At 42.7% G+C, this 24,677-nt stretch overlaps 1 protein-coding gene, 2 long non-coding RNA genes and 1 pseudogene across 7 annotated transcripts; 3 read left to right on the top strand and 1 right to left on the bottom strand.

The window, feature by feature from the left end:
* The first annotated feature begins 294 nt into the window (after window positions 1-294).
* LOC120700078 (probable histone deacetylase 19) lies at window positions 295-5,825 on the top strand. The gene is made up of 8 exons (XM_039984241.1): window positions 295-474; window positions 1,109-1,544; window positions 1,863-2,303; window positions 2,872-3,102; window positions 4,740-4,810; window positions 4,908-4,971; window positions 5,056-5,133; window positions 5,239-5,825. The coding sequence occupies exons 1-8, from the start codon at window positions 368-370 to the stop codon at window positions 5,341-5,343; spliced, it is 1,533 nt and encodes a 510-aa protein (XP_039840175.1). The 5' UTR covers window positions 295-367; the 3' UTR covers window positions 5,344-5,825.
* Window positions 5,826-9,872: 4,047 nt separating this feature from the next.
* Window positions 9,873-12,163, top strand: LOC120700081. Of its 5 annotated transcripts, none has more exons than XR_005685775.1 (4): window positions 9,873-10,419; window positions 10,674-10,743; window positions 11,222-11,303; window positions 11,967-12,163. It is a non-coding gene; the product is annotated as an uncharacterized LOC120700081 (long non-coding RNA). The 5 variants fall into 5 exon arrangements; XR_005685777.1 differs by having other exon boundaries at window positions 9,903-10,419; window positions 11,222-11,796; XR_005685776.1 differs by lacking the exon at window positions 11,967-12,163 and adding an exon at window positions 11,734-11,916 and having other exon boundaries at window positions 9,903-10,419.
* A 761-nt stretch (window positions 12,164-12,924) lies between these two features.
* Window positions 12,925-19,651, bottom strand: LOC120700082. Its single transcript, XR_005685778.1, has 2 exons — window positions 19,335-19,651; window positions 12,925-19,237 (listed from the first exon to the last, which is right to left on the bottom strand). It is a non-coding gene; the product is annotated as an uncharacterized LOC120700082 (long non-coding RNA).
* Window positions 19,652-21,677: 2,026 nt separating this feature from the next.
* Window positions 21,678-24,293, top strand: LOC120701137 (annotated as a pseudogene).
* Window positions 24,294-24,677: the final 384 nt, after the last annotated feature.

The raw sequence follows: 24,677 nt of genomic DNA on the forward strand, positions 1-24,677 counted from the left end.
GTGATCTCGAGAAGAACGCGGACTTCGATTCTGAGTGTAGTTGTATGGCTATTTGTATGTATATACGCGTGGAGCCACAAAAGGAGTGCGACGCACCCGTCGCCTACGGAATCTTCCGGTGATCTCGAGAAGGACGCGGACTTCGGTTCTGAGTGTAGTTGTATGGCTATTTGTACGTATATAGTGGTGTGAGTGAGGTATGCATGTATAAAGTGGGTGGGTGTACATGTATGAATAGATTAGTACTCACATGAGAGGCGTCAAAAAAAAAACAAAGCTCCCGCATCAGCCAAACAAAAGGAAAAGGAGAAGAAGAGAAAAAAAAAATCCCACGCCCCAAACCCCCGAATCCCCAGCGGCGGCGGCGATGGACCCCTCGTCGGCGGGCTCCGGCGGCAACTCCCTGCCGTCGGTCGGCCCCGACGGGCAGAAGCGGCGCGTGTGCTACTTCTACGACTCGGAGGTGGGCAACTACTACTACGCAGGGTTAAAAAAACCGGCAGGAACCGGTCCGGTTACCGCGGTTACCGGTCTAACCGGCCCGGACCGGTTCCGGTTCCGGCCGGTTTCAAACCGGGCCAAATTCAAATTTTAAATTTGAATTCCAAAAAATGGAAAAATTCCAAAAAATTCTTAAAAATACTTTAAATTGCGACGAATCTAACGGTGTCGAATTTTTTCAAATATTCGTTCATTTAGTATACTTTGCGAGCATTTGAAGTTAAACAAAAAAAACGTGCATACAAAAGTATACAAATATAATGTAAAAGTAGTACAAAAGAGGGTTGGAGGGTTCATTTAGGCTAAAACATATTATACAAACATTCATTTAGTATACTTTGCGGTCATTTGAATTTAAACTAAAAAAGAAAAAAAATTGAATTTAACCTAAACCGACCGGTTACCGGTCAAACCGACCGGTAACCGGTCAAATCGGACCGGTAAACCGGTCTAACCGGACGGTTAGCCGTTCGAAACCGGTATAATTGCGGGTTTTGAATTCAAATTTGAGTTTGACTGGTTTTTACCGGTAACCGGTCAAACCGGACCGGTTAACCGGAACCGGTGGCCGGCGGTTCGGTGGAATCGGTCGGATAAAAAAACCTTGCTACTACGGGCAGGGCCACCCGATGAAGCCGCACCGCATCCGGATGACGCACTCGCTGCCGGCGCGCTACGGCCTCCTCAACCAGATGCAGGTGTACCGCCCCAACCCCGCCCGCGACCGCGACCTCAGCCGCTTCCACGCCGACGACTACATCAACTTCCTCCGCTCCGTCACGCCGGAGACGCAGCAGGACCAGATCCGCCTGCTCAAGCGCTTCAACGTCGACGAGGACTGCCCCGTCTTCGACGGCCTCTACAGCTTCTGCCAGACCTACGCCGGCGCCTCCGTCGGCGGCGCCGTCAAGCTCAACCACGGCCACGACATCGCAATCAACTGGTCCGGGGGCCTGCACCACGCGAAGAAGTGCGAGGCGTCCGGCTTCTGCTACGTCAACGACATCGTGCTCGCCATACTCGAGCTCCTCAAGCACCACGAGGTGATTATGGTTATGCTTCCTCTCATCTGTGCCCGTGATTGATTTGGTGTTTCGATTAGTTACGTCTCCGTGTAGTTTAGTAGTGATGGGTAATTCGGCGAAGTTGCTTGCTGATGAGTAGTTCCATAAAGTTACTTGGTGATGGGTATGTGACGTTTGGGGTAGATTAGTCCCAGAAGTCGCTGTAACAAGCTTTCTCCATTCTACCGTCACTTGTTTCCAGCGATGGCCTCCCTTCTTTGTATGTAAATGTTTCGTCAAGTCACGATTAGTGGTTCTGATGTGCTGATACCTGATATGTGACGTCTTAATATGCACAGAGTTCTGTATGTCGATATCGATATCCACCATGGAGATGGCGTAGAGGAGGCTTTCTACACAAGAGACAGGGTTATGACAGTCTCATTCCACAAGTTTGGGGATTATTTCCCAGGAACAGGGGATATCCGTGACATTGGGCACTCAAAGGGGAAGTATTATTCCCTGAATGTCCCTCTGGATGATGGGATTGATGACGAAAGCTACCAGTCCCTGTTCAAGCCAATCATGGGCAAGGTTATGGAGGTTTTCCGCCCTGGTGCTGTTGTGCTTCAGTGTGGTGCTGATTCCTTGTCTGGGGATAGGCTGGGCTGCTTCAATCTTTCAATAAGAGGTCATGCAGAATGTGTGAGGTACATGAGGTCTTTCAACGTTCCCTTGTTACTTCTCGGAGGTGGTGGATATACCATAAGAAATGTTGCACGCTGTTGGTGCTATGAGGTATGATGATCTAAAACTGATTTTCTCAAGTGCTTTTTCCTGTGCACTACAATGGCTACCTGAAAGTTAATTACACAGAAAAATAGTTTAGAAATGACAAGAGAAGGTATAAGATAGAATGTGCTATAACCTGATATTATTCTATTTTCCTGATTCAGTCTGCATTCTAGATATTAGTGGTGTGTTGTTTTATTGTTGAGCATATTACAATTTAATCCTCAGAACACCAATGCTCCATGGTTTTGAGCAATACGTGTAATTGATTGCTTGGATGTTTTATCTCTCATTCAATTGCAACTTTTTGTTGAGATATTTTTGTGCATATGCACATATCTAGCAGGTGTACCTTCTTAGCCAAGTGTACTCTTACATCAATCTTAGAACATATAGTGTAAATAAATTAGCCCAAAGGTTATTTGTATATTGTACCAAGTAGTGCCTTGTGGCTTTTGGTTTCAGATGTTCAAATGACAAGTAATCAAGTATTATCCTTGTTTTACATTTTGATGCTATCTGTTGTTTGTTTTAACTAGCCTTTTCTTATTATTTATTTTATATCTTTGTGCAGACAGGAGTTGCTCTTGGTCAAGAGCTTGAAGACAAGATGCCTGTCAATGAGTACTACAAGTACTTTGGTCCAGATTACACTCTTCATGTTGCACCAAGTAACATGGAAAACAAAAATACACGACAGCAACTGGATGATATAAGAAACAAACTTCTGGACAATCTTTCAAAACTTCGACATGCCCCTAGTGTCCAGTTTCAAGAGCGACCTCCTGATGCAGAGTTACCTGAGGTGAGCAACTGAGCATCTTATTATAAGCAGCAAGTTAACTGGTCCAGTGTCCATGCATTTTTTTTTATCTGAAGATAAATTACGGTGAAAAAGGGTCTGTTGTAGTTTCTGGATGCTTTATGTTATCCTCATGAGCATTAGATGTTTGGTTTCTGTTAATTTTTAATTTGTTAGACAATTTGAAACATCAATCTGCACCAGGATTACTAAAAGTAAATCAGCAGTGAACCTAGATCCAGTTATTTATTCAAATTTTCATCCATGCAGTTTTGATTATACGGCCTCACTGGTCAATTATATGCATAGTTCAGCTAGGCGGCGATTAGGTGCGATTAGGCGCTAATCGGAGGGGCACCGCGTCGATTTGGGGCTAGGCGGGCTCCTAGGTGGCAGCGTCTTGTCGGCGGTGCCGGTGGGGGAGGTGGAGGGGTTCCGCGGCACCTGGCGGAGGTTGCTGGTGGGGGAGGAACTTCAGACGGGTTTGACATCGGGCGGCGGCGGCGGAGGAGGACGAGGTGGAGGTGGCAGGCGCGGCGGCGGAGGAGAAGGAGGCGGCGGTTGCATCTGCGGGAGCGCGGACGGGCGGCGTCGAAGAAACAGGGGAGAGGGAGAAGTCATCGTGTGGTGGGTTCCTGGTTGGAGGATGGCCGGATGGATAAGGTGGGATGGGTGGATAAAGTGGGCTGCTGGGCTTTCCTAATGGGCCTTTCTTTAACTTTGGGTCCACAGTTCTCTTATTTTTTTCTTTTATTAAGGTAATACATATATAGGTGTATAAAAATTAAAACGCCTAGTGCCGCCTAGGCGCGATTAATCCCGCCTAGGCGCTAGGCAGTGGGTCGGCGCCTAGAATCCGCCTAGCACCTAGCTGAACTATGATTATATGCCAACACAGATGGCCCTTTTCCTTTACCCGGCTTAATAGACCTGATGGTAGAACATTTGTTTTTTATTTGATGAAAGCTGCAAGGCTGTTAGAAACCTAGACTAGCCTTTCCTATGTTATTCCTAGCATCTTCTTGCTTCTTTTGTTGACTCAGCAATTCAGCATATTGTATGCAATACACATGTTATGCGTTTCAATGTTGTCTTGTGCTCATGTGGTCATGCCTTGTTCTTCATCCTATATGTTTGTGTGCTATGCTTCTCAATGGAGTTTGACTTGCCAAGATAGTTAATACACTTCATGTTTTGCCTGTTTTTTAGGATCTTGTCCCAATTTCATTTTTGTATGCCCGCTTCGTTATATATATGGTTTAATTGATTATATGTACAATCAGGGACTATGTTACAGTTAAGATGATGCTTGGACCTTTTTTAGTGTGTTAAAATTGTGTTAGAAATAACCTGAGGCCTGTACTCCTGTTTGATGAGGAACACGTATGGATATAAATATTAGGGCTGATAAATCCTTTGTGCTTTATACTCCATACCAATTTTGAGTTAACTACTAGATAATTTATTATTAACATCTATAAAAATAGAACATTGTTTCCAAACATGCTTGACAAGAAACGTTAAGCGGCACAGTTAGATTTGCTAGGTGATATTAGCTATTGTTGAATGTGTTCTTGGTATTATCTTCTAAGTGAGAATCCAAAAGCTGATTGTATCTTGGGTACATATATGACATGCAGCCAGATGAAAGGCACGATCCTGATTCTGATATGGAAGTAGATGATCACAAGGCTGTGGAAGAGTCAACAAGGTACCTCTCACTCTCTGAGATGGTGTTCAATTCCTTTTGTTTTTTTTGAACCCGGTGACTAGTGTGTACCCCCTTCCTCATGTCTCTTTTGTTGTAGGAGAAGCAGCATTCTAGGAATCCGAGTTAAGAGAGAATTCACCGAAAATGAGCACAAAGTTCAGGTATTGGACAGTTTCTTCTGCACTTCTCTTTTCCATGGTAATGTGATTACCTATTTAAACAGACATTCATTTCACGTTCTGCAGGATGGTCGCAGAGTTACATCTGAACACAGAGGACTGGAACCCATGGCAGAAGACGTTGGTTCCCCTAAGCAAGCTCCTGTAAGCATCTTATTTTCTCCAAGAGTGCATGCTATCAACGCAACGATGATTCTGTGACTAATCAAAGCTGTCCTTTTCTCTTCGTGGTGCTGTCAACTTCTGCAGCCGGATGCCAATGCAATGGCCATCGACGAGCCAGGCAACGTCAAGAATGAACCAGAGGGCTCAACCAAATTGCTGGACCAACCAGCCATGTATCATAAGCTGTAACGGCGACCCCAGGTTTTTGGTGCACAACATCCTAGTCCTACAAGCTTTTGGCAGCCCAAAAACAGAAGTGAATCAGCAATATTGATTCAAGTTCTACCCATTTGTAATCAGTTGATTACATGGGATTGTGGTGGTGAATTTCGAGTCCGCCTGGGAATACCTGAAGTTGACTTGTCGAGATAGACGATAGTCTGACCCGTGTATACATGAAACATGAGTTTAAGTTGTACAGTCATTGGTCGATGCGAATATGCAGTTAATAGTCGGTTTGCCCCCTAGATTGAAAAATATATATTTTCTGGCGGGGAAAGAGAGAGGAAGGGTGGAAAAAGCCCCGATTTGTCCCTGGCTTTGACCGGACCCGAACCCAAAAGCGGGTCAATCTTTGAACTGAACCCAACGAAATCAGGGGCAAGATAGTCGACGATGTGTAGGGTTATTATGTTTTGGTGATTAATGATAAACATAATGATTGCAACTAATATAGTTTGCTAGTACCCCTCCGTTCTTTTAGGAAAAATTGCTTTGATTTTGACTTTTCCCCCAGTGATTTGTTGCAAAAATCCTACAACCCTATAATTTTTGTGGTGTGCTCAAAGGGTTTGCTTTTAGCTAACAAGGTATGATTGCATAATTTCTTATAACTATTAGAGTATTCCTAAATATTTTATGAACACATGAATTAAGAATGCATTGATATTAGAAAAAAAAACTCAAGGATGATATTGGCAATGTACGGGATTATGCCATACAAGCACATAGGAATTAGGATCGAGTTAAAAGTTATTATCTACCATCCCTAACAATGCTACATAGCAAACGCATTTGTTATAGGGGCAAATCAAAACAGATTGAAATACCAGGTGGGTTTTTCCAACAAAATCATTTATAAGGGAAACTTAAAATCAAAGTGACTTATTTGGTTGGGTGGGGTGGGGTATGCAATTTTCGTGTTCTTTTATATTTAACATCATTGGTTTTTGACCCAATCTTTGACCATTCTCTTATTCAAAAGATTTGTATAAATACAAAATAATATTAATTATGCTTAAAATATCTATAATAATAGTAAGATAAATGATAATTTTATAATTTTTCAAAGACGAATAATTATATTAAATAAACTCAAGGATGATGTTGTTGTTGTAAACGACGTTGGTTCGCTGCCTTCATGAAAGAAGTGAGCGCTACCCCATCACCGTGTTGTATCACTTCTTACAGTTGTTTTGTAGTTGAGCCGGCTGCGGCAGATCTAATATCTCTTAATTCCTAGACCCTAGTATTCACTTTGGTGATTAATTACCTCAAAGGCTCAAACCGAGAGGACTTGAGATTGCCCTGCTGCTCGAACAGTATCAACACGATCTGTCCTACTTCTCCTAAACTTCAACGCCTGAAGCTGTCACGGTGCCTGCCCTAAAAGACATGATTAAAATTTATTATTAGGATAGATCACCAAATAATTCCATAAGGTTCTGTGTAAGTACATATATAGGACAATCTTTTTTTATAGAAAAACTCCAAGGAAAACCCCTGGAGCATAAGTGTGTGGAACTCTGGGTGGGAGCACTCCAGCTAGTTAGTGGCCTTTGCCACTGCACGGTGAGTCATTCGCGCATATATAGGACAATCTTGCCGTCCCTGTTGTTCCTTTCAAGAACATTACGCGAGTAGCCAGCAACATATCTATGCTTATATGAACACATCCACCGAAAAAACATATTACGTGGGGCTGGCAAACTGGTCAAATGACCGACTAGGATGTTGAAAAATATAGTGCAGGATGCTCCCCTTATTGTCCAAGCCCGAAAGTGCACTAGAGCAAAACCAAAAAAAAAATGGTGGAAATTGAATACAAAAGATCCTTCACTTTTCCTATATTATCTTCCTCTCCTCTCTTCTTGCCAAAAATTTTGGGAGGAGGGGAGGGAGCGAGGGGGCAGGGTGGTAGATTTGCTCCTGGTAAAAAAGGTTTTGCTAGTTGATGAATTAAGGATTTTTTTTTCAGATAAGGATTGCAGATTGTATATTCTATAATCAAAAGTTTAAACAAATAAGTAATTTGCACCTACGAATTGTAACAATCCACATGCCAAAAATTGTTGAAATTCAACAACAGTATGTCTTTCCAACTCGTAGATTGTTAAAGTATCTCCAAAAGACGCCTTAAATTAGACCTCCTATCTTACCAAGTAGAGAACAATACTAAACAAAATTTTCCTCTATTTTTTTATTCCACAGCAATTCCCTAAACATGGGTATCCTATTTATTTGAATGTAAACTAGAGTAGATAGTGGCTTGATACTTTCTACATGTGAGAGAGTACAAGGGTTATTTAGGATGTTGGCATATTGCTACTAGTAGGTATTTGTTTAGGATTTCTGTTAGAGGGGGTTTTCTCTAACACTCTTAAATTCGTATTTACGAGAGGGTTTATGGAGATGCTCTGCTGCTACAATCTGCACGTTGCTCTCCACAATCTAATAGGTAAAACAAATAAATCATATATATTACTATGATGGTGGGATTTGGACGTAAACCTACCCCACCCTTACTGAAGACTACTAATTCTACTCGTTCTATACTGGACTACGTGACCAACTTGTTGTATGTATGCATATGTAGCCACTTGTGTGGTGTCCTCTTGTATTTAAATGTTTGACGCCCGTTGATTTTCAACATAAGGTTGACCACTTGTCTATTAAGAAAACAATGCAAACATGTGAAATTCAATCATGAAACAAACTATAACTATAACAGAATAAATGAATTACATGAATTTTTAAAATGGTCAAACGTTGAGTTGAAAGCAGTCAGCGGTATCATACATTTAAATGCAGAGGAAGTACAACCTAGTAAAGTGAGGAAACGACCATTTTCTGCAATGAATTATTGCTACTGTTTAATTTCTTGCTCACGCCCCAGCAAGAACGAACTGTCGCATCGCATCTTTTGGATTGTGCAGGCTGGAATTTTTGGCCAACAACCAAACACCAAATTAAACTTTCTTTTGTGTGATAGTTTATACTCGCTCCATTCTTTTTTATTTGACACCGTTGACTTTTATCTCAATCTTTGACCATTCGTCTTATTCAAAAAATTTATGAAATTATTATTAATTTTACTATCATTTGTTTTATCATAGAAGATATTTTAAGAATCACTACAAGAAATATGGTGATCTATGATGAAAATTTCATGACATTTTAGAAAAGCGTCACAATGACACATAATCCATGACGATTTTCAAACTTTCGTCATGGATTTGAAGGTATGGGCCCTTGGCCCAAAACTTAGTGACGTTTTATTGAATTTGTCATAATCGAGCCCACAAAACAATGACGTTTCAGCGTTAATGTCACAGAAATCGTCATAGTTATTTTGACTAGTATATGTTTTGGCATTCATAATTTTTATACAACCGCTGTGGGTTTCAGTCGACCACAACTAACCACTGGGCCGCCTCCTTGGTTGTGCCATGGTTCATTATTTAGTTTTAATTACATTAAAATCATATTGGAACTATACCCATTATTCTATTACTAGATTTTAATTTGAGGCACATTTCATAAACAATTAAACACAAGATGCAAGCTAGTTCTAGCAGCATGTAAAATTACTACACGGTAAATTAGAACTCCAAATTTGATAAGATCTATACTAGGAAAAAAGAAATGCTAAATAGGCCATATGCTGGGCCAATTTCTCTGAACGTGCACAGCCCAATAGTCATGAGCCCACGAATCAATATTTCATATTGAGTTCACGTATGCATCTAAGGTTAAATCCAGCTTTCTTCAGTTTTTTAAATTTCTGTAGCACAATAAAATTGCTCATTATTTTTATCCTAGAGAAACCATTCTGACCCACCACAACATTTTCTTAGGTTGTAGTAAAAAATTTGGAACAAAACAAGGGCCGGGCTAATTTTTCACTTGTGTCTGGGTCGTGGTCGTTTGGCCCTTCGGGCCTCCTCTATCTCTCCTCCAAGCTGTTTTGGGCCACCCCGTTCTCCTGCACCAAGCCCAGCTTCAGGCTGCACGCCAGCGAAGGGGGAAAACACGGTGAAAGGCATAAAAGAAGAATCGAAACCGGGTCTTCTAGGTAAGAATCAAGCGCCCTCCCATTATGCTGCGCGTTCACTTGTGCTGGAGTTTGGTATTAGCCTATATATTTACTTACTTTCTCATTTATTTACATGCGTGAAGAACACATGAGTAGTTTGTCTTTTTCTTTTAATTCGGAATTAAAATTTGTAAAAGGTATTTCTCTGTCATACGAAATCCAAATTTGATTGTTCTTTTTTTAAAATTTTTCTAAAATCAGAATCTTTCATTTGATAGCGTCTATTTGTATGTAAATTGCTACTTTTTGTATCTTTTTCATATGCTTATTTTCTGACACCTAATTAGAGAATAGAAAAACAAATTTTTGAATAACAATTAGTAATGTAACTTGGTATTCTCTATTATTATGGTAAATATAAGGTTGTGTCTAAATTTGAGGTTCATACGAGCTCAAAAATATTATGAGTTACACAAATATCAAAGTTTCACTCGGCACCAGCTCGCCGCACGCCGCTCCAGCTCGACCCTACCCGCAGTCGGGCCGCTCCTACACACGCTCCACCATCGTCGCCTCCCTCGGCGATCTGTGCGCCGCGGTGTCGTCGTCTTCAGATCCGCTCGCGGACATGGTGCCGGAGCATAGCAGCCCGTGGAAAGGGAGTGAGCACGGGCGGTCCTGCCGCGCCTCTCCTCAGCTTCACCTCCGGCCATGCCCCTCCTCGCCTCCCCCACCCCCTCCAGTTCCCCACCATGCAGTCCTCCCTGAGGCTACGGATGGCACCGGCGCCGGCGTCGGCAGGGGGTGACGGGAAGGAGCACCTCCTGGAGGTGCGGTGCGCCGCAGTGTGCAGTCTCCTGGCCGTCTACCTTTCAGATGCGACACACGGGTGATGGTTGCGGCGGCGGCGGCGGGCAGCGGGTGCGGTCCGCGTAGGCGGCGGACGGATGCGCGGAAATCACATCTTTCTTCAACCTGCTCGTCTCCTCACATCTATGCGTGGAAATCAGGTAGTGTCTCCTCCTTCCAACGAGCGCATATTTCTCCTCAGGAAATGAGCTGGATCGACCTCTTCCCAGCACAAATGGAGTCCCTTGTCCTTGGATTGAGCTTTCTGTTTCGTCTTTTCTACTCTTGTGCATCGATGGCTAATTTTTTTCTCTCTATTCTTCCCCAAATTATTTTTGCTCATGTCCAATCCGTGGATAATCTCTTTTCTTCTGGTGATGCCGACTGACGCGCGTCTTTGTGGACTCCTTAACAGGAGCAGCGGAGGCAGGGTGGGCACCAAGCCGAAGAAGTACGACACGCAGATAGGCACACATCAGTGGCAGGTCGGTTAGGTATTTTGTATACCCTTCCCCCTCCTTTTACCCTTTGTCCCTTGTTTATGTTTATGTGTATGGATTGCTTTACACAATCCATCTTGGTACACGAAAAGACAATGCTTTTCTTTCAATGCTTTTCATGTTCTGCTTACCTATAGCAAATTTAGTTTATCACAATTCACTACCTGTGTGAAGACAGGTGCCCCTAATATCTTTGTTTCATGATTGTAGAGGCAATGGTAAAACCTTTAATCAGACATGTTTTCCATGAATCTTGTGTAATCGTGTAACAAAGATTTGTTATTTAGATAACCTTGTTTCTGTCTTACAAGAATGGACTGACCAGACACAGATTTTGAATTAACTATGGTCTTCATGACTTCTATGAAAAAATCGATCCTAAATTTTTGTCGTTCAATGAGTTAAAACCAACAAGCCTCACTGTCTTGTGAGTTTTTGTTAATGAACTCCCCTTCTCTTGCAGGAACGCACAGTTTATGTTCACACATACTGCGAAATCTGATGCATGGCTCTCCAATTATGTCCATATGCAAACTTTAGTTGAGGTAAGCCCAACTTTCCCCTACAAGAAGTTTCCCTTATTGATTCAATGTAGAAATAAATTTGGATCAACATAGCTGTATTGTAGGTTTTTAGCAAAGATATCATTGCCTTACTCCTTAACTGATTATTGAGCAAATTTTAGATAAAGTTATGTACAAGTACCACATCTCAGCGATTATATGGTTAAGTTCAATTTGGGATGGTAGCAGTAATCAACCTGCTGTGCTTTATGTGAATCATATTGATGCCTGAAGCTCATCTGTACTCAGTTCGTGCTCCTTGAATTGTATTCCTATTTATTTCAGTAGGCACGATTCATTTAGTATATTTTATCACTTAAGTTTACCTATGTCAGTTATCGCTGCAACCTATATGTACATTGATACCTCATATTTTCTTTGATTGATTCTTACTATTACTACTTCTTACTAGGTAGTACTATTTTCCTTGGTGGATCATGAAGTCCTGGTAGCAAGTGGCAATAGCTCAGTAGCTGTCAGTGGCTCAGTTGTAGCTCTTTCTGATTCACATATTAATTCTTGGTGGTTATTAGTAACAACATTTGATATATAGTTCTGTTCATGCTCTTATTTTCGTTTAAGACAGGACTGCCTAGAGTATTATATATATATTTGTGCTGATGTATATTTTTATTTTGGTTGCAGATTATGGATGAGAAGTTGGATGCAAAGATGAAAACATGAGTGTAATAACTAGCTATTCAATGTGCTTCTTAACTTACCTGAGATATTATTTTTTTTGACATGATGTACTTTGAGATATTGGCTCTAATATATACTCTCTGATTTCTGGGCTGGAATTGTTGTTTTTATTTATGGGCTAAGTGGTGGGCTGAATTTTATATGGGCTGTGTATTGCTGGTAATAAATGGTGGGCTGAGAAATGTTTGGCCCATTTTAATAGTCTAGTCTAGATTGGGCCCAGCCACAAATGGGCTACGTGATGTCATCTGACATCATTGACCACATCATCAGCGCCATGACACCGGCCAAGTCAGCGCCACTTTATCCGCCACATCAGCGCCTGTGTGGATATTATGTGATGTGGAAATTAAATTCGTGACATTTACTTTTGTCACAAAATATGGGCTTGGGTTGGGCTTCGGGGGCCCTGGATATTTTATGACGGTTTTAAAACGTCATGGATTAAGCAATATGTGACGTTTTTTTAAAAAAACGTCACGAGGTATAATCTATAACGCTCAATACATGATGCTATTTGAGATTGTCATAGATACTGCTTTATGACGGTATTTCAGTGATCTTTGACGAAATTTAATCGTCATGGATCACTAGATTTTTTGTAGTGAATAATTCATGTTATTATAAATTTTTTGAATAAGACGAATGGTCAAAGGTTGAGTTAAAAGTCAACGGTGTCAAATAAAAAAGAACGGAGGTAGTAGTAGCTTTTCTCATTTAGTCAGTCACCATGAACCAGTCTCTGTTAGCTTTAAACCAAAACTAACCATTGGGTAGCTGTAGCTGGCCTCTAAGGGAATAGCCATTTAGGAAGCTGTGTCTTTTGTGAACTTTGTTTCAATAAAGGACAGTGACCCTGCCCTGTTTCGTCAAACAGAAAGAAAAAGAATCAACCATTAGGTGCGAGAAAACAACTGCATCACATCACCATCTTCTATTTTCCTTGCACTGTCAAAAGCAAGTTGAATTGGCTCTTACAAAGAGACAGCAAACAGCTGAGTTCACATTGACATATCGGTCTACTACTTATGCCGAACTTGGAGTTTTTGATTTTTATGGTGACACTTCAGCTGATACAAGAGAATATATCGCCGATTCCTTGACATACTGACACACATGCACGGTTTCACAACCATGATAAACAACAGTTTGCAGTGGTAGTTTGTTACATTATATATCAATTTTGAAGGAAAATAGATATATGTATTGATCATAAATGTACTACGAAAAATTATGCATAAATCAAAGTGCAACTGGCTGTTTAAATTGACTGAAAGTGGCAGTATCCTTTGCTTCCTCAACATGACAGTGACATACGGATAATATATAATATTAAAAAATTAATGATCCATGACCACTCGCCTGTGTTTAGAAATAGCTACTTTGTTGATCGATTGAGTGGTCGGTTGGCAATGACAGACTTGCATCAAAACAAGAGAGAATGCTGCACGTATGAATGTTGGAGCAGTGTGCGACTAAGTGATGCTGCTAAATGCTAATAACTCTCCTTGATTCACACATAGCATTCATATGTATAGCAGCGTTCCAAAACCAAACATAGACTAGTTTTTCCTAACAAACGTGTATTAATTGATGAACTGAAAATGATCTTTAGTTTTTCCTAACAAACGTGTATTAATTGATGAACTGAAAATGATCTTTGGCGACTAAACTGCTGCTCCATTTCTGAGCAACTTCATAAGACATTGAACAACTTGCCTCAAACGCAAAGAAGACGAGCACAGTTGTTCACTCACCAGATCAGAACCAAGATTTTTTTTAAAAAAACCTGTGGCAACATGTTGTACCGGCCTAGATCAGTAAGAGGTCGTTGCATACCTAATTTTGATGCTATCTTAGGTTTCTTTTGCCAAAAGATGCAATCTAAGTGTTAATGCTTTGCCCTTTCAAAAAAATGTTAATGCTTATGAAATAACAAAGAAACATAAAGTTTTGAGGAGATAATGTGAAAACAACAAAATAAAAATTCTAACTGGAATAATACTAAGCAGCCTTCGGTTGCAAATTTCAGTAGTATCCGGACTTTCGGAGCAATGCTGGGCACATGTTACTAAAATATGTTTAGGGTTAGAGATTTTTTCCAACATAGGCGAGGACACCTGGAGAATCCCTCCAACGGCTTGATGACAACAGAGGCAGAACAGAAAAGACGTACCCAGCCGGCAGTGAAGCGGCATCTGGAAATCTACTTGCCGCAACTTTCTTCTGTTTGAGTCTTTTAAGCTTTGTTTTGCTTTATCTGTTGAACTGTCTGCTGCCTCCAACCATATAAGTAGCCTGATCTCTGGCTGGTTGCTTTGCACTAAAACAAGCACAAACGACCAGCTAATCTTTCCCCAATCAACACAGCAATAATGGTGCTGTTCCTTGAGCATCTCTTGCTGGCCTTTGTCTCTCTAGCTTGCTGCACCACAAGCATGACACAGACCTCTCTCTTCCTCGCAGCTCATGCAGCATCCACCTCCAATTCCTCCGATCACCTCGCGCTCATGGCATTCAAGTCACAAGTTTCGAGTGACCCATCGAGAGCTCTGGCGACGTGGGGCAACCGGTCTGTGCCGATGTGCCAGTGGCAGGGCGTGTCGTGTGGCCTGAAGGGAAGGCGCCATGGCCGTGTGGTGGTGTTGGACCTCGGTGAGCTCGACCTTGTTGGCACCGTCACTCCTGCGCTGGGAAACCTCACGTACCTGAGGCTGCTCAACCTTTCGTCGAATCACTTCCATGGGATCCTGCCGCCAGAGCTCCGTAATCTCTATGACCTTGAGGATCTGCAGCTTAGCTACAACTCCATTGAAGGGAAGATTCCACCATCACTCTCCAACTGCAGCCACCTTGTCAATATTTCAATCAATGATAACAAATTGCAGGGGCTGATACCAGGAGAGTTCGGCTCACTGCATAATCTCCAAATACTCCATCTTGAATCTAATGCACTTACAGGAACCATACCTTCCAGTATAGGGAACCTTGTGAATCTCAGATACCTCGATCTAACATTCAACAATTTGACTGGGGAAATCCCAGCAGAGATAGGCAATCTTGTCAGTCTCGGCGAGCTAGATCTAGGCTACAATCTGTTTTATGGAAGTATCCCTGCTTCACTTGGAAACCTCTCAGCATTGACCGTTCTTACTATTCCCAACAATAACCTAGAACACATCCCACCACTCCAAGGCTTATCATCTCTCCAAATACTTGAGTTGGCGAGCAACAAGCTCACAGGAAACATCCCTTCTTGGTTAGGAAACCTCTCTTCATTAGTTTACTTAAGTCTCAAGTATAACAGTCTAGTGGGTCAAATCCCAGAATCATTAGGAAACCTTGAGTTACTTCAGATCCTTTCTCTCTCAGTGAACAATCTTTCAGGTTCCGTACCACAGTCAATTGGAAACCTCCATGACCTCACCGAACTTTATCTATCCAAAAATGCGCTAGAAGGGTCATTGCCTCATGCGATGTTCAATCTCTCTTCTCTTGAACTTCTGCTATTGGATTTCAACAATTTCACTGGGGATTTTCCACCTGATATGGGTAGCAAGTTACCAAGTCTAAAATTACTATTTGCATCAATCAATCAATTTCAGGGTTCGCTCCCATCATCCATATGCAATGCCTCCATGCTTCAAGTCATTGAAATAGTAACCACCTTCATGTCAGGCACAATTCCCCAGTGCTTGGGAACTCACCAAGAGAACCTCTCCGTGGTGTTGCTTGCAGGGAGTAACTTCGAATCAAGAAATGATGCTGACTGGGGCTTCCTGGCTGGTCTAACCAATTCTAGCAAGATGAGGAGATTGGTTTTGGGTTCCAACAAACTCGAAGGTGTGCTACCAAATTCCATTGGTAATCTTTCCACACGAATGGAACTTCTTAGCATAGGAGACAACAAGATAACTGGAGCAATACCAGAAGGAATAGGGAACCTCATCAACCTAAGTGAACTTGATATGGAATATAATATGCTAGCATCCACCATTCCAGCATCTCTAAGCAAACTCAAGAAGTTGAACAAGTTATCTTTATCAAATAATGCGCTGTCAGGGCCCATCCCTGTAGCTCTGGGCAATCTTACAAAACTTAGTACCCTCATCCTGAGTAATAATGCGATAAGAGGAGCTATACCATCCAGTCTCAGCAACTGTCCTTTAGAAAAATTGGATCTTTCTAACAACAATCTTTCTGGTCCAATACCCAAAGAACTATTTTTCATATCAACACTGTCGAAATCCATGAATCTCGCACATAATTCCTTATCAGGGCCTTTCCCATCAGAAGTGGGGAATCTCAAAAATCTCAATGAAATTGATTTATCTAATAATATAATTTCTGGTGAAATTCCAGCCTCCATTGGAGAGTGTCAAAGCTTGGAACATCTTAATGTATCTGTAAACATGCTTCAAGGGACGATTCCAACGTCCCTAGGAAACCTAAGAGGCCTCTTGGTGGTTGATCTTTCCTACAATAATTTATCTGGGACAATCCCAGAAATACTTGGCAAGCTACCAGGGCTTTCTTCATTGAATCTCTCGTTCAACAAATTGCAAGGTGGAGTGCCAAAAGACGGGGTATTTCTCAATGCCACTGCAATCTCTATCACAGGAAACGATGGCCTCTGTGGTGGTATCCCTCAACTGAAATTGCCACCCTGCTCTATCCACAGCAGCAAGAGGCCATCACGGGAAGTGGCCATAATAGTCTCCGTATGCAGTGCATTTCTTTTCGTCGCAATATTTGCACTTGCACTGTCTTTCTACAGAAAGACCCAAAAAACAAAAGAAAACTTACAAAGGCCAGCCATCGATGAGCAACACCAATACGTGAGAGTATCTTATGTTGAATTGGCCAATGCAACAGATGGTTTCTCATCCGAGAACCTCATCGGAGCAGGGAGCTTTGGTTCGGTCTACAAAGGTAGAATGAGAGGCAATGGGAGGCATGTGGCAGTCGCTGTTAAGGTTCTCAACCTCATGCAACGTGGCGCAACTCGAAGTTTTATTGCAGAATGTGAGACTTTAAGATGTGCTCGACATCGTAACCTTGTGAAGATCTTGACAGTCTGCTCCAGTATTGATTTTCAGGGTCGTGAATTCAAGGCCCTTGTGTATGAGTTTCTACCAAATGGAAATTTAGACCAATGGCTGCACCAACCTATCCTGGAAGATGGTGAACATGAGGCACTGGATTTGATTGGAAGGCTACACATTGCGATTGATGTGGCATCCACACTTGATTACCTTCACCAGTATAAGCCAACACCTATTATTCACTGCGATCTTAAGCCAAGCAATATTCTACTGGACAGTGACATGGTTGCTCATGTTGGTGATTTTGGGCTTGCAAGGTTTCTACATCAAGACACGAATCAGTCAAGTGGTTGGGCATCAATGAGAGGATCGATTGGCTATGCAGCTCCAGGTGTGCTTCTATTTTCTAATTGATCTTCTTCCAATATATATAGTCTGAAATGCCTACTTTACTTCACGTAGATATGTACAGCTCAGCATAACTGAACTTTTTAGAATCTGAAGGAGCTGAATCTAAAATTTCATGGAACTAAATTATATTATTAAAAGGCTTTGTTGTTGTTGTAAATTATATTATTAAATGTAGTTTTTGTAAATGAATTTTATACTGAACATAAAACATTCAAGGAGCATATCAAATTCTTCAGAGATAACTTTCTTAAAAAGATGTCATTTTGGTTGGCAGAGTATGGACTGGGCAATGAAGTCTCCACCCATGGTGATGTCTACAGCTATGGAATACTGTTGCTGGAGATGTTCACTGGAAAACGTCCAATGGACAGTGAATTTGGAGAAGCCATTGGACTCCACAAGTACGTTCAAATGGCGTTTCCAGACAGAGTGAGTAGTATCGTGGACCAACAGCTACTAACAGAGACAGAAAACAAAGAAGCAAGCATTTCTTACTCTGGCAGTATTAGAGATATGAGAATTTCCTGCATTGCCTCCATTCTGCAAGTTGGAATTTTCTGTTCACATGAGACACCAGCAGATCGTCCACCGATCGGAGATGCTCTTAAAGAGTTGCAAGCAATTAGAGACAGGTTTCACAAGCACCTCCCCAGCTCTCTGGTAAAGGAGCACCATGAAAAATCAACTGACACGTCCCAAGAATTTTCTAGTGCATGACGTCCTGATGCCTTACTGTCTGCTACATCCAGGCTGAGATTTCTATGGGCTCTTGCTATTCAGGCTAGTGTTTCACAAAATGCTCCATCTTGTTCCAGAATAAAGTTTTATTGTTGTTCTGGCAAGGATTTCAGCCACCGCTACCACATTTCATGTAGATGATTTGAACTTTTCGCTTTCAGTTTCAGAATGGCTGCACAATCTATTTAGGATTCAAATTGTACTGTTGCTCATTGCAGGGTCCAAAATCATAGTAAAAGACATTTTGGTCTTCATTCAGAGGCCATCTGGAGTCTTCAGTTGGTTGCTTTTACAGTCCGTCACCTATTGCTCTGCCTTTCCAGATTGCTCATCAGAGATATCTCATAACAAGCTCCAACTGCAGCTCCTGGTAACTGGATGTTGAGGGCCGAGGCCAATGCTTCTCCAGACCAAAGATGTCGCCTGGTCATGGTCAAATACAGGCGAATGAGAAGAGCAGAGAATCAAGAAGCTAGCAAACTTGTGGAGGCTCACAGCTTGTCAAATGCTCATAAAAACTTCTGCTTTGTGTCTATCAAAATAATCCAAACCACGTCTGATCACATCAGCCTTAAGTAGTGTCTTTCAACTGTCAAACTCTTGTAATGCTTCCCGGTGTTAATCAGAGCCATCCAAAGGGACCTATTATATACTTCAGAAATAAAAAGCTGGGCTTATTTTATTCTCTTCCCCCCTCTCTCCTGGAAACAGGAAAACCATTTAATATCCAAGAAATGCTCGTGAAATTTTCATCTTGCAGGCTGGAGATCCATGTTTAAATAAGGATTGCAGAGTCCAGACAAATCACATCCAAATGGAAGGTGTGCCCTGAAGGCGTAGCAGGTAACTTTCGAAAAAATTGGTAATACCATCAGTTTAGTGATGTGGCGAAAGATCATCCTGCAGGCTTGCATACTCCAGTGCTAGAGAGGTCCTGCTGCAACTGCAAGCTGCTAGTAAAAAATAACGCCACACTCTTTTGCAGTTTCACATCCTCCAAGCTTCCCTGCACGCCCGGTCCTTTTCAAAGTAAAATTTTGAAAATGTTAGGGCCAGAATCATATCCCATAGTAATCATCAAGTAATTAAGGTTGTGAAGGGAGGAGCCGCCGTTTACCTCCGGTGCGGACTCGTTGCGGGAGGAATGGCAGAGCAAGCAGCCGCACGGAGACGGCGCGGACCAGGCTCGGTTCATCTCCGGCGTGTGCTGCGCGGGGAGACCTGGCTCGGTGGCAAGGATGAAGAACCACTGAGGGGGAGGTGGGGGAGCGGTGTCTCGACTCTCGAGGAGTCCGCCGCCGGGAACAAGCTGCACCGGAGGAAGAGCCGAGGCGAAGCAAGAGGGACCCAGAAGCGCCGGCGGCCGGCCTGGCCGCCGGCGAGTTAGGCTTATTGGGCCAAGCTGTAGTTGGGGTGTTATCGACTTTGTGTAGCTAATGCGCCTTAGCGGCCTCTTCTTCTTTAGATGGCGTCTTTTTTATTTTTATATTATTCAAAAATATTTTTTATAGAAATATATTTTCAATTTCACAATTTACAGTTTTATACCCCTACCGCCCTCCAGGGGGCGGCAGGGGGCCTGCCGCCCTGCAGGAGGGTGGTAGGGACTTATATGTAAATAAAAAAAATTTATTTGCACGGAGGCTCTTGGCGGGAGCCTGCCGCCCCCCTGCCGGGCGGCAGGCCTCCTGCCGCCACTGTAAATTGTGAAATTGAAAATATATTTCTATAAAAAAATATTTTTGAAAAATATAACTTGCCGCCCGGCAGGGGGGCGGCAGGCTCCCCCGCAAAATTGCAGTGGCCCATTAGATGTGTTTTAGATATGGATACAAATAAAAACAATTAATAAAGAACATGAATATGAAAAGTAAAAGCTAGCAATTCACACACATACGCAAATGAGAACGAAATAGGTGATGTATGAGAACGAAATAGGTGATGTATGAGAACGAAATAAGTATAACATGATGACATGTCCATATCAAAAATACAGAAACAGCTAGAAGCACCTCCTAACCACCCCGGCCACCCCGGCCATGTCGACCTCTTTTACGCTGAGCGTGGACGTGGTCTGTAGAGTAGGTGTGTCGCTCTGGAGGCCCTACGTCTCTACCTGGACGTCCGGTGGCCACAGGTGTCTGGAAGGTAGGATCGGCCTGCGGGTTAGGTGTAGAAAATAACCGACTCCAATCTTCGAAGTTCGCCTCAAAGGTATCCTGTGTGGGCCCTATACAGTAGCAATTAAGATATCTTAATCATCGTCTTATAAGTCATATATTTGGGTACATATTCATCATAAGTACCTATTGGTGGTGGATACGATGAATGACCCATATCAGGAAGCTGGTGGTGCGATCCTGTAAACCGTTCAAATTATTTAAAATATTCATATAAATAAGAAGAACATGATAAATTCGGACTACGGATTAGGTATTTACTTTGTGTTCCTTCTGCTGTCGCCGTAGGGTAATACGAAGAAGGTCCCGCATCATATAACTGTTGTGATCCTATATGTCAATACAAAAGGAATTAGACTTCATACTATAATTAATTGAAATTAAGATATGGACTATATGTTTACCGAAAGGTCGTGGTGGTGCCTGTGTTGGTTGAAATGACATCCCTGCAGCTGGTGCCATGGTACTAAACTGAGTCCCTCCGTGAGGTTGATAAGGTGGGTGTGCATCACCTGTATGGACTGAGAATTAATTGTTGGCTTCAAAGTAGGAAGTCAGTAAGTATCCTCACGTACCTGGATAATGCTGCTGAGACCAATAAGGTGCTTGGGAAGGCTGCTGCTGTGTGTGACCACAAGGAAACGAGGTCGAGGCTTGAGACGAACCGTACGAGTCATCGTACGATGTCCGGCTACCAAAGGCTTCAAGCATGGAATGGGCTCTTTGTGAAACTCGGGTCCATGCCGACTCTTGCTCATTCCTATCCATCATAGATCCCGCTCGAATCCTCATCAAATTCGCCCTGGCATCTACGTCCATCAACCTGCACATTTCAAACTGCAAGCAATAAAAAGAAAGACATTAACACTGTAATCCAAAGTATTTGAAAAGCGATGATAACTTTGACTCACCGCCCCAGCTAATGCCTCATCCCTATGTCGTGCGTAGCCATCCTGTGCTGTCGCAACATGCGGCTGTGGTTGCATGTCAGCATATATCAAACGGCAACGAGTCTGAGGCTGGTACCAGCTCAGGTACGCCCTGTACGAAGCCTCCATGTGTGCAGGGGTCGCAAGCGCCACGTTCTCCTCTGCCTGGTCCCAGCCATCGACCCAGGGCTTCACCCTTGTCACCCACATGTTGGAGAAGGGTTGCCTAGTCCTCGACAAACTAAATATTGAAAATAATTTAGTCAAATATGATTAATTAAGTATACAATGCATAGTCACTGAAGTAGTATATGAATTGTTACCTGTGGTCATGGCGTTCGACCCGATCCAATGCTGACGGACGCGTGCGGCGGCCCACCCCTCCCCTGGACGCGTGCGGCGGCACCGAAGCTGGTGCGTGGCTCGACGGCGAGGTGATTCACGGTGCGGGGCTGGCCTCTCCGGCCGGCCGCGTGCACGGGCGGGGCGGCATCGGGGTTCACGGGCGGGGCGGCGTCTGGGCCAGCACGGGGCGGGGCGGCGGCTGGGGTGGGGGAGTGGGGATCGGGTGGATTTGGGGATGGGAAGGGATGAAGCAAGCTGGGCCCACCTGTCGGACTAATGTGAGGGACCCACCGGTCAGTAACGCCAAAAATGGATGGCAAACGTGACGGAATGGCAAAACTGAGCAAAGCAAAACATTGACGAAGGCAAACTGAGGTGGATTCAGAACTAGTGGCAAAACTAAGGTGGGGGTCTCAACTAATGGCACGGATGTAAAAAGCCAAAAAAAAATTATTTAATTATAATTGTTCTTACCATCATTGGTTTCATCATTAAAAATACTTTAAGCATAATTCATGTTCTTTCATAGTTGCATGATTTCTTTGAATAAGACGAATGGTCAAACATTGAGTCAAAAGTCAACAGCGACAAATAAAAAAGAACGGAGGGAGTATCAAATAATAATCTGTCTGGGTCCATCCCAGTTACATTTGACAATTTAACAATGCTTGCGTTATTTGATTCTTATAGTAATGCCCTCAGTGGAGGTATACCATCAAGTCTAAGCCATTGTCCTTACAATCCTTGTCTCTTTCATATAACAGACTGACTGGTCCAATACCAAAAGAACTTTTTCTTATCTCGACCTTATCTAACTATGTTCACTTGGATCATAATTTGCTAACTGGTAGTATACCATCTGAAGTAGGCAACCTAAAAAATCTCGGGGAACTTGATTACTCCAGCAACAGAATATCTGGAGAGATCCCTGTATCCATTGGCAATTGTCAGAGCTTACAGTTCCTCAATATATCTGAGAATTTAATTCATGGTGTAATTCCACTATCAGTAGGACAGCTAAATGGTCTCTCAGTGGTTGATCTCTCCTACAATAATTTGTCCGGAAGAATCCCAGATTTCCTTGGGAATATGAGAGGCCTTACCAATTTGAATCTATCCTTCAACAGCTTTGAGGGTGAGGTTCCAAAGGATGGAATATTCCTCAACACAACAGCTCTCTCAATTGTGGGAAATAACGGCCTGTGCGGGGGTATTCCTCAATTGAAGCTGCCAATCTGTTCTCAGAATCCAATCAAAAAGCTATCTCGAAAGAAAGTCTTGACGATCTCCATGGTTGCTGGAATCCTTTTTGTCATCTTAGTGTTTGTGTTGTCTGCATTAACACATTGGAGAAGCAAGTCAAGAAGAGAAAAACCACAAGAATCACTAGTCAGTGACCAACGTATGAGAGTCACTTATGCTGAATTAGTGAACGCAACAAATGAATTCTCATCTGAGAACCTTATTGGAGTAGGAAGCTTTGGCTCAGTGTACTAGGCAACAATGATGAACCATGATCAACAGTTAGTTGTTGCGGTGAAGGTGTTCAACCTCCAAACACGAGGGGCTTTCAAAAGTTTTGATGCAGAATGTGAGACTATGAGGTGTGTTAGGCATCGGAACCTTTTGAAAGTCCTCACAGTCTGCTCAAGCACTGACTTTCGGGGTGACGATTTCAAGGCTCTGATATATGAGTTTCTGCCAAAAGAAATCTGCATGAATGGTTGCACTTGCATCCAGAGGGGGAAGGTGAAAACCGGGTGCTAGACCTTGTCCAAAGAATAAGCATTGCCATCGACGTGGCATCTGCAGTTGATTATCTGCACCACCACAATCCATTTCCTATTATTCATTGTGATCTCAAACCCACCAATGTTCTCCTCGACAACAACATGGTTGCTCAAGTAGGCGATTTTGGGCTTGCAAGGTTTGTGCTTGAGGAATCAAGCGGCACATTAGAGCAGTCAACAAGTTGGGCTGCTTTGAGGGGAACAATTGGCTATGCTGCTCCAGGTTTGTTCTTTATTTTCTGTTGTATGATTGTTTCCTTCCAGCATGTTTTTCCCGACTTTGTTTCGAAAATTAATATTTCGTAAATGAACATGTTTTTGTATACATTTTCACAAGGTACACATTACTAAAGAGGAAAGGCGCATGCCAATGCCATCTAATATTCTGATCTTCACTCAGAAGAGCATACTTTTGGATAAAACATTACACAAATATAACCATACAGATATACACAATTTATTTCTATTATTACCAGCATTTGGTTGATCTAGCTGTTACGGTGAAACTTATGGAGTTCCTTACATTTGTTGATTTGCAGAGTATGGACAGGGAAATAATGCCTCAACTCAAGGTGATGTATACAGCTTTGGCATACTATTGCTGGAGATGTTCACCAGAAGAAGGCCAACAGAAAATGAATTTGCAGAAGGTTCTAATCTGCATAAGTTCATTGAGATGGCATTGCCAGATCGAGCAATTGATGTCATCAATCAACACTCACTGTCAGCAACAGAGGATGATGAAGGAAGGACACAAGACAACCAGACTGTTGACACTCAAAATTGGCACGATGAAGGTTTTCTGGACAATTTGGGCAGACCTCTCCTCTAAACCGGTCAGACTAGTCTAGACAAGTTTGTCAAATTGCAAATTGGACTGCACCATTGTGTAGATCTCGTCGAGACGATCGAAATACATATATAGAATGTCCAATTCGGAGTCCGGATGAGGGAGTTATGCCTCCTGGAAGACCGGCACCCCGGTCTGACCGATCAGACCGGTCCAGAGTGGTCAGACCGGTCCAGAGACCGGTTAGACCGGTCCGAAAAGTCCAATCTGAGTTAAGAGTTGTATTTTGACACGGGATTTGATAGGGTTCCGACTCCTAACGGGTACAGACCTCCCCACCCTATATATACGAAGGGCCACAGCCGATTGAGGACAATCCCAATCGATTCACACATTTATCTTTTACCTTTTACCTCCAAACCCTAA

The sequence above is a fragment of the Panicum virgatum genome, chromosome 3K (assembly GCF_016808335.1).
Source record: "Panicum virgatum strain AP13 chromosome 3K, P.virgatum_v5, whole genome shotgun sequence".
NCBI classification, from domain to species: domain Eukaryota; kingdom Viridiplantae; phylum Streptophyta; class Magnoliopsida; order Poales; family Poaceae; genus Panicum; species Panicum virgatum.